At 44.3% G+C, this 10,558-nt stretch overlaps 1 protein-coding gene across 1 annotated transcript in view; it reads left to right on the forward strand.

The window, feature by feature from the left end:
- The window catches only part of NOB1 (NIN1/RPN12 binding protein 1 homolog), a 10,805-nt gene extending 848 nt beyond the window's left edge, over positions 1-9,957 (forward strand). The window contains exons 2-9 of the mRNA XM_014529144.1: positions 36-188; positions 2,171-2,301; positions 4,298-4,369; positions 4,576-4,704; positions 4,954-5,145; positions 5,904-6,001; positions 7,171-7,315; positions 9,226-9,957. Of these exons, the coding sequence (XP_014384630.1) occupies positions 36-188; positions 2,171-2,301; positions 4,298-4,369; positions 4,576-4,704; positions 4,954-5,145; positions 5,904-6,001; positions 7,171-7,315; positions 9,226-9,495 (1,190 nt within the window). The 3' untranslated portion in view covers positions 9,496-9,957. The remainder of the gene's footprint in view (positions 1-35; positions 189-2,170; positions 2,302-4,297; positions 4,370-4,575; positions 4,705-4,953; positions 5,146-5,903; positions 6,002-7,170; positions 7,316-9,225) is intronic.
- The last annotated feature ends 601 nt before the right edge of the window (positions 9,958-10,558 follow it).

Raw genomic sequence — 10,558 nt, forward strand, 5'->3', positions numbered from 1 at the left:
GAGTGTGGGCCGGCGGCCCGCGCGGGGGCGATGAGCTGGGCCGGTCTCCGTGCAGGACATTGGGAAGAACATCTACACCATCCGGGACGTGGTCACCGAGATTCGGGACAAGGCCACGCGCCGGCGACTCGCCGTCCTGCCCTACGAGCTGCGTTTCAAAGAGCCCTTCCCGGAATACGTGCGGCTGGGTGAGTGCTCCTGCCCCGGCCGCCATGGCGGAGACGGGTCCGGGGTGCGGATGGGGCCGGCTCGGGTGCGAGTTGGGGTGGGGCCCCTTGATCAGCAGCTGATTTAGGAACCTCAGGTTCTCGGGAGGTCGTGGGAGGAAATGCTTCCGCGGGGTCTTGCCAGTTACTGGCTCTGCCCTGGGTGTGACACTCAGACGCTCTCGGCCTCGATCGCCTCGTCTGTAAAATGGGAGCAAAACAGCGCCCGCCTCCGCGGTTGCTGGAGCGTTAAGTGAGCGCTGCCACTCAGCATAGTGGCTAGTGCCTGGCAACCATTCGGTGAGTTTGTTTGGATTAAAAATAAAAGAACCTGGATTTCTTATTCTTGCCCATGTCTTTTTTTAAATATATTTTTATTTTTTTACAGAGAGGAAGGGAGAGGGATAGAGAGTTAGAAACATCCATGAGAGAGAAACATCGATCAGCCGCCTCCTGCACACTCCCTACTGGGGATGTGCCCGAAACCAAGGTACATGTACATGCCCTTGACCGGTATCGAACCTGTGACCCTTCAGTCCGCCGGCCAACGCTCTATCCACCGAGCCAAACCGGCCAGGGCTCTTGCCCATGTCTTTTCGGTAGATCAGAGTGGTCATTGTTTTGGATAATTGTTTTGGAAATGGAGGCCAGGCTCAACTCAGAAAAACAAGGGGTGGCCTTTGGCTTTCCGTTAGTCCTGAAAGAAAACGAAACAGTTACACTTGGCTTGGGAGTCAGCATTGATCTCTCCTTAGGGATCAAGGTGACGGTGCCCAGGAAAAGTCCCGAAACAAGTATACAAGACGAGTGTGGATGGGAGAGTTGGAAGGGGTCGACCTCAGCAAACGTACCTCAATCAGATTGAGGACGTTTTTAGCAAAGGCCCTCTTAGGAGTACCCTAATTAAGTTAATAACAATGTACCTACCTATATAGTTTAAGTTTAAAAAATTTGGCTCTCAAAAGAAATTTCAATGGTTGTACTGTTGATATTTGGCTCTGTTGACTATTGAGTTTGTCGACCACTGTCCTAGGTGACTGGAAGTGTTTGTGGGGTTTAGGGGCTGATAATGAAAATGTTTGCTACACTGTTAGTTTGTGACTCTTCTGTAGCTTTTCCCACCAACTTACTGTGAAAGCTTTAAGGGGGAGTTACTGCATCTTTCAGAACAAATACTAATAGCATGTAATAGGATTTGGTTGAAGGATGACATGCAAAGCTTTTAACACAGTGCCTCATGTGAGATACTACTAGTAAATGCCCAGTACAATTGCTGCTGTTAATTGGTATCTGCTTTTAGGAAATGTAAGCAGTATAGTTACTGTCCCATGTGGCGGTGTAGCACAAGACCCCTTTCTGTTAATATGTCAGAAAATGTTATTGTGCATGTTTATTGTTGATGTCTCAGGAGAATAACAATAACAGCTGGCATTTACAATGTGGTAAACATGGGGGGGGTGTTTGTTTTATTAATACATAAAAACTGTCCAATATGTATTACAAAGCAACCAATAATTTTTTTTTCTATCATAGACTACAACAGATATTGGCCGGATTAACTTTCCATCCCATTTTGAAATCTGGTCATCCATTCTATTCATCTCAATTGTTAAACATCAAAGAATTTTAGAGCTGGGAGAGAGGAGACCTTCTATTCTGACATAATACCAAAAACTCATCATTTGCAAATATCATGCTAACTTTGAGTGCCTTCCTTTTAACTTTGTTCTCCCGTTCCTCATCTGTACTCAATAAGGATATCACAGTAAACCTAACTGGCATGAATCTTGGTGGTAGAGAATAGAGATGTCAGCTATGATTAGAAAAAAGATGAGGAAATGGATGATAGTCTTAAGAGGTTTTTCTTGACATATTGATCCTAAGTTCTTTTCAGACTTTCATTATCTTTATCTGAGGTCATACGACTTTTTGCCTCTAAATGAAGTTGAGACTCTTGTTTACAGTGACTGAGTTTTCAAAGAAAACTGGAGACTATCCCAGCCTCTCTGCCACGGACATCCAAGTACTGGCACTTACCTACCAGCTGGAGGCAGAGTTTGTTGGGGTGTCACACTTAAAACAAGAACCAGAAAAGGTAAATTGGGAGGACTGTTGGTTTTTTGGGGGGTTTCTTTTGTCTTAACTTTTTTATTATGGGGAGTATCAGATACACAAAAGTACAGGGAATGGACCCCGGGTCCCCACCATTCTGCTTCCACGGTTATCAACTTACGATCTGTTTTCCTCTCTACTGACCCCAGCCCTTTTGAACTTAGACATCATATTTCACTGATAGGTGTGTCTCTTTTAAAAAATAACCACAAAACCATCCTTATTATATACCTATAACATTCTAATAATAACTCCCTAGTCTTATCAAAATAACCAGTTAGCATTCACATTTCCCAACTTTATAAAAATGTAAAAATAGTTTATTTGTTTGGAACGGGTTCCAAATAAGGGTCAAACATTGCAGTTAGCAAATGTGTGTAAGTCTTTTGATTTGTAGGTTCTTGGGAAGATTGGTTAAATTTGAAAAATGCAGAAAGTGTGAAAATAAGCGACATTCTCGCTTTTTTTTAACTAGAAATTTTTCAGAAGCAAGAACACTAGGTGCTTGTGGGGTTTTTTGTTTGCTTGTTTGTTTTGTTTTGTTTTAAACCCTGATACCAAAATTCTGGGTTCCTGTTGTGCTTTTAGGGACTTGGCCGCCTTGCCTAGGTTGAAGAGACTAATCTATTTGTGCCTGGGCCCTATTGGCTCTTTCAAGGTCAGAGAATTTGGGGAGCCAGATAATTAACCTTATAATAATTCATTTCAAATAGTGTTGACAAAGAATTGCTTGCTCTCCTCTGCCTTAAGTCATCAAAACCACAGTGGGCTCACGTTCCTATACTTGCTAGAACTGTCCTCAGCTTGTTTTCATGTAGGTTTAGAGTCCTTCACTCCAGAAAGTCTAAAAAAAGTGATGCCTAAATTACAGACTTCTGCATGCCACTGGAATGTTTTTGGGGTGTTTTTTTGGGGGGTGGGGGTGGGGGAGAGGTTTGAATGGAATAGCTGTACTGACTCTGTGACTGATACCTGGGTTTCTGTTCGGCATCCACCTATTCCTAAATCTTAGAAATTGCCTTTTCCTGCAGCCTTTTGGGCAGGACTTACATATTTTGTATCAGAAGCTTTAAAACAGCCTATCTTTTCACTAAGAACAGTTCACTCTTAGGCATTTATCCTAAGGATGTAACCAAAGATACCTTTGAGTTGCCCGGCCGCGGTGGCTCCATGATTGAGCACCAACCTGTGAACCAGGAGGTCACGGTTCGGTTCCCGGTCAGGGCATATGCCCAAGTTGCGGGCTCAATCCCCAGTCGGGCAGAAGGCAGCTGATCAATGATCCTCTCACATCATTGACATATAAAAAGATATATAAAAACAAGCAAACAAAACAAAGATATTTTTGAGTTTATGGATGATGGTGTTCATTACAGCTTTATGTATAAGGACAAAAAAAGAAATGTCCCAAAGCGGTTATTTGGTGGTGGAATCACGGAGTAATTATTCAGTCATGTGCCGCATAATGACATCTCAGTCAGTGACGAACCACACGGGCGGCGTGTATACCATATAGCCTAGGTGTGGAATAGGCTACACCACCCAGGTTCATGTAAGTGCACTCCGTGATGTTAGCACAATGAGGAAACTGCCTAATGGCGCATCTTCTAGAATGTGTCCTTGTCTTTAAACGGCACGTGACTGTATGTATTTATATTTTCCGGTTCTTTTTTTTTTTTTTTTTTAATTTTATTGATTTGAGAGAGAGAGAAACATAGATTTGTTGTTCCACTTATTTATGCATTCATTGGTTGATTCTTGTATATACTCTGACTGGGATCAAACTCACAACCTTGGGGTATTGGGATGATGCTCTAACCAACTGAGCTACCTGGCCAAACCTCCAGTTTTTTTAAACACTGAATATCTTTTACTTCAGTATCCGAGGGAAAATATTGTTTTCTCTTTTAATTACTCTTCCATGCTGAATTTTCAAACTGTATTTCTTTGCTTAGAGCTGTCACTTTTTTCTTTTTAAGGCTAAAGTGAGCTCATCGATTCAGCACCCCGAAACTCCTCTACACATTTCTGGTTTCCATCTGCCCTCAAAGGTAATTCCTTAGACGAGTCGTGCTCATCATGCCCTTTCTGCCACAAGTCACATCTCCACAAGTTAACTGTTTACACTGAACCAAATTTACCTAGACTAATATTATAGTTTGTCCCGCCCTGTCTGGTCTGACTTGTATGTCATATATATCTTATACGTAGCCCTCTCAATGTTCAGGTCTTAAAATTGTTATTCTTTTAACCTCAGCCTAAACCCCCACGAGAAGCAGTGGAACATGAACACCCAGCCGGTGAGCCTGAGGACCTGGAATTCAGTTCCTTCATGTTCTGGAGAAACCCTTTGCCTAATATTGATCATGATCTGCAGGAGTTGCTGGTAAGGCCCTGATGACTACCTCCTCCTGGTGACAGACAGCACACTAGCTTCTCCTGCTGCTCCTGTGGGCTGGGAGTTCGTGAATTCTGTTATGTTTCAGATCGACGAAAGCGAGGATGTTCCAAGTGAGGAGGAAGAGAATGGGTTTGAAGAAAGGAAAGATGAAGGCTACACTAGCTTCTCCTGCTGCTCCTGTGGGCTTGGGAGTTCGTGAATTCTGGGGAGTTCGTGAATTCTGTTATGTTTCAGATCGACGAAAGCGAGGATGTTCCAAGTGAGGAGGAAGAGAATGGGTTTGAAGAAAGGAAAGATGAAGGCAGTGATGACGATGGGGGGTGGATAACCCCCAGCAACATCAAGCAGATCCAGCGGGATTTTGAACAGTGCACCGTCCCGAAGGACGTGCGGGTCGGCTGTGTGACCACAGACTTCGCCATGCAGGTGGGTGGAGGGCATCAGTTAGCTCTGGGCTTAGTGTCATTCCTGTCCCTCCGAGGTTTGGGGGTCTGTACAGGGTTATTGTTTTAATGGTTCTAGAAACTTTGCCTGTGTTCTTCGGTAATTTTTAGTTTGCTTGGAGGCTAGAGAATCATAACATGAGGGAATGTCGATAGGATATTAAATTTTTTTTTTAAGAATAGTTTTTTTATTTTTAGAGAGAGAAAAACATCAATGTGAGAGCAAAACATCAATTGGCTGCCTCCTGCATACCCCCTACTGGGGATTGAGCCCGAAAACCAGGCATGTACCCTGACCGGGAATCGAACTGGCAACCTTTTGGTGCACGGGACGATACCCAACCACTAAGCCACACAAGCCAGGACTAAGACATTAGACTTTAATGTTTTCTATTCATAATCTGTTGGTGCTTTTCTTTTACACAATGTTCTTTGCTCAGTTAAGTACTCGGGAAAAGTATAGAGGGTTTCCAGGCCAGAAATGGGTATATTTGCTCTGACAAAATAAATGTCTCTGTTAAGAGACATTGCTGAGCACAGATCCCAGCTCTTGAGGTAACTCTGGGTCCTTGCCCTACTTTACTTATCTTGAGAGCCACCCTAAGCTTGCTTTTCCTTAGCAGAAGTCCTTTAGGAGCCCAACCAAGGTTTGTGAAGTTCCTTCAACTGTCATCATACAGACGTTAAGAGAAAATTGAGTTGTGCTCTGAGTTCAGTGCTGCTTTAACTTGTTGGTTGCAGAATGTTCTGCTTCAGATGGGGCTGCACGTGCTGGCGGTGAACGGCATGCTGATCCGGGAGGCCCGGAGCTACGTCTTGCGCTGCCACGGCTGTTTCAGGTAAGTAGCTGATCAGCGAACCCGTGCCCTCTGCCGAACACTCTCCTCTCTTCCTGTCCCTGCTACGAACTTCCTGAAGGAGAGCCTTGCCTTGCATACCTCATTCATAGGTATACCTCATCCCACCAGGCACTGAAACCCCTGGGACAGACTGCCAGTGGCCGCCCACCTGAGAAATCGAGGGAGGCGTTTTAGTCCTTATTGTAGTGGCATAGGATTTAGGGTGTGGGTTCTGGAGCAAAGAGCCCTCCTTATTTGGTGATAAGTACTGAAATACTTACTGATGAAATGATGCCAGAGATTTTCTTTGAAATACATAAGTGGGAGGTCCATCGTTGGGGCTTTAGTGGATAGAAAAGAGGAAGGCCCTGAGGTCTGTCCTCAACACCCACACCTATTCCACCATAGCAGCCTATATGGTGTGTCCTCTATGATTCGTTAATACATTATTGGCACCTCTAGAACCACCTCCTGGCTTAATGCCCAGGCTCACATGTGGGGACACAGTATTTCGAGCTGTAATAATTTGCCCCTGAGAAAGGACCGTGGTGTTAAGAGCACTGAACCTGGAGCCGGACTCCCTGGGTTTTTACCTGCCCTGTGAGCTGTGTCATCTTGAAAGCTACCTTACCTTACCCCCTTGTGTAAATTGAAGATAGTAGCAACCTCATAGGATTGGTTTAATATGAAACTTGTAGACGAATGCCTGACAAAGCTCAGTAAGGATTTGTTATTAAGGTAGCAGTATGCTCAGTTTTCATTGTGTCATTTCCCTTCGCCTCTGAGAAATGCAGCTGCAGTTTGGTTATGTGGTCAGCATGAGGCCGGAAGGCCTTGGTCTATGACGTGTACAGTGTTTGGGGGTCTGAACAGACTCCCCATTTCTTATTGTTCCCTCCTCCTCTTGAGTCCTGTGACTCATCTTGTGCTCTGGAGACAGGGTTTGCTGCCTGTGGCTTCAGTCCGAAGCATCTGCTTTTATGTCTCCAGGACAACCTCCGACATGAGCCGATGTGTACAGTGTTTGGGGTCTGAACAGAGAGATTGTTTAGACTCCCCATTTCTTATCGTTCCCTCCTCCTCTTGAGTCCTGTGACTCATCTTGTGCTCTGGAGACAGGGTTTGCTGCCTGTGGCTTCAGTCCAAAGCATCTGCTTTTATGTCTCCAGGACAACCTCCGACATGAGCCGAGTGTTCTGTTCACACTGTGGAAACAAGACCCTGAAGAAAGTCTCTGTGACTGTCAGCGACGATGGGACCCTGCGGATGCACTTTTCCCGCAACCCCAAGGTGCTGAACCCGCGGGGCCTCCGGGTGAGTGGTGTGTCTCTCAGCCTCCAACGGCAGGGCCTAAGGCTGGGAAAGCGAGACCTCTTAGCACCGGCATTGAAACGAACGGAGGACAAAAAATCCTCGTGGTTCCTACAGGGTAATTACTGAGAGCCTGTCATCAATGCAGATGGGGGTGAGGTTTCTGCGGAGCTGGCAGTTTAATGAGAAATAGCCAGTAATTCTAGGCAGTAAGTGACAAGGGCCAAATGCATGTGGGGCCACAAGAGGGCGGGCATTCACAGGGTGGCGGGTAGATTTGTGCGAGTGGTTGGGGTGGGCAGGATTTCCAGAAGCTCCGTGGACCAGAGAGGAAGAAGTGTTTACATGCGCAGCACAGAAGAGAGGCCCGGCTGGGTACACAGCCATGTATTTGTTCTAAGGAATCGAGAGAGAAGGGTTGAGAGACAAAGGACTACGAGAGCGTAGCCAGCCTGGCACTGAGTTCTCCAAGTGGCCACTGCCTCTAATGCGCGAGAAGAAATTTTTTTTTTTTACTTTGTATTTCGAAATCATTTTAGATGTATAGAAAAGTTGCAAAAATAATACAAATAATGCCCACCCACCCTTCACTTAGATTTCACAAAGATTTTAATCTTTGAGGCCATATTCCAACTTTGCCACAAATTTCCTGTAACGTTATCATTAGTGATAAGTAACTTACGGAAAGATACTCTAATGCTGTGTAATACTGTTTCTCATCCAACTTCAACTCGTGGTTAAAGTTACCTGAATCAGTTTTTACAGTGATGGCTGCCAAGTGGTGACTTTCTAATTCCGTTATTCTTTCTACATGAGCTGGCATTCTGCTGTAAAGAGAAATTTCTCCTCTTAATGTATTCATTTATGTGAGTGTGGTCTGTGGACTTTTAGTGACTACCACAGCGTAGCCAGCCTGGCACTGAGTTTTCCAAGTGGCCACTGCCTCTAATGCGCAAGAAGAAATTTTATTTTTACTTTGTATTTCGAAATCATTTTAGATGTATAGAAAAGTTGCAAAAATAATACAAATAATGCCCACCCACCCTTCACTTAGATTTCACAAAGATTTTAATCTTTGAGGCCATATTCCAACTTTGCCACAAATTTCCTGTAACGTTATCATTAGTGATAAGTAACTTACGGAAAGATACTCTAATGCTGTGTAAATACTGTTTCTCATCCAACTTCCACTCGTGGTTAAAGTTACCTGAATCAGTTTTTACAATGATGGTTGCCAAGTGGTGATTTTCTAATTCCGTCATTCTTTCTACATTAGCTGGCATTCTGCTGTAAAGAGGAAATTTCTCCTCTTAATGTATTCATTTATGTGAGTGTGGTCTGTGGACTTTTAGTCTTCAGGCTGTGATCCATCACCATCATATTTACTTAGATGTTCACACTGTTTATAGAGGCCCTTCAGCCTGGCTTCTGTGTCCCAATTATTTGAACATTTTCCACTTTCCAGCATAGCAAGATGTTCCGACTCTTATAGTGCCCCTGCCCTGGATCGGCCATTTCTCTGAGCAGCTCTGGGTCATCTTTATGAAGATGGCTTTTAGAAGCAAATATCTTGGCACTTGTGTGCTCATTGTCCTAGGGTGGCGTCTCTGTCCAGGTGGGCAGAGACGGTGAATATATACATGTGTATATAAATACACATGTACTAAAAATTGAATTTATAACTTCAGTTTCAACTGAACAGAGTTCATTCTAGCCCCTCTCACCTGTGAGTTGAGGGGAGGATCAAGTGGGAAGATGCATGTCATGTGCTTAGCGTGTAGCAGGCGGTGGATGAGACTACATTGATGTCATCCGCCTGCATCCAGAGCTGTCAAGTAAGCTGACGTTAACAGGATCTGACTTGTATGAAAATGGATGACCGTCCTTCTAATGGCCTTTCTTCTTATTTGCAGTATTCACTTCCCACTCCCAAAGGGGGCAAATATGCCGTCAACCCTCATCTGACTGAGGACCAGCGCTTCCCTCAGCTGCGACTCTCCCGCAAGGCCCGGCAGAAAACGGATGTGTTTGCCCCTGACTATGAGGCTGGGGTATCTCCCTTTGCAGAGAACGACATCTCCAGCCGCTCAGCTACCCTGCAGGTCCGAGACAACACTTTGGGGGCCGGGAGGAGACGGTTAAATCCCAATGCTTCCAGAAAGAAGTTTGTGAAGAAAAGGTGAAGTGCAAGTTCCGCAGGCAAACCGGACAGCGGCTGCCGCTGCCAAGTTCTGGGATCTCATTTCCATCTTGCATCTGGATGGAAAGAACAGGCCCGGCTCCTGCCTGCTTCTCATGACTCCTCATGTGGAGGGTGGGCTGGGTCTGCGGTTGGACTGGGCCATGCCTGGGCCCGAGAGCACCCAGAGCTGGGGTTCCTGCCATGTGGAGGGGGTTTGCTGAAAACAGAACCGTGCCCTGGATCAAACCTTCGACCTCGAAAGACGGGAACTTCCAAGTGATAATATTTTTCTTATAAATGTGGTTGTAAACTTCTGTGCGTTTTCATTAAATAGGCCAAATTTTTCTCCTTAAGTCATTTGAAGGCTAACACTTGAGGTATACACCAAGAGCAAGCATTTAGATTTATCTTTTTGGGGAAGAAATATACTAAATTTGTTAAAATAAAACTAAGTGTTACCATTTCTCTCTTTTTTGTTTTACTTTAAAGCATTTCAGTCATTCAGAAAAGTTGAGTGTTGTAAACTCCCATAGAGCCTTTCACCGAGACTTCCCCATCTTTAGCATTTCTTCTCATTTGCTCTTTATCTTTCTATGCAAACATTACAAAGTATCTCCTAGGGAAGGGTGTTTTTTTATGTAACCAAAGTACAATGATCAAGTTTCAGAAATTTGACTCATTATTATTATCTAATATATAACAATCCACATTTTACTATATTGTCCCCAATACTGTCCTGGCATTTCCCTTCAATTCTAAAGTTTCTCAGCCTTCGTCTTTAGTGAAATGGACATTTTTAAACAATACAAGACGGTTTTTAAATGTCCCTCCCTCAGGGTTTGGCAGATTGTTTCCTCAGTGGGCTGAGGTTTTCACTTTGGGCAGGAATGCCACCTGAGTGATAATTAGGTCCTCAGTGCATTGCACTGAGTGATGTTAACTCTGACTACTTGGTAAAATGAACCTGCTGAGTGCCAAGATTTCTTTTTAGTTTTTTTTTTTTTTTAATACATTTTATTGATTTTTTACAGAGAGGAAGGGAGTGGGATAGAGAGTTAGAAACA

The sequence above is a fragment of the Myotis brandtii genome, unplaced genomic scaffold (assembly GCF_000412655.1).
Source record: "Myotis brandtii unplaced genomic scaffold, ASM41265v1 scaffold670, whole genome shotgun sequence".
NCBI classification, from domain to species: Eukaryota; Metazoa; Chordata; class Mammalia; order Chiroptera; family Vespertilionidae; genus Myotis; species Myotis brandtii.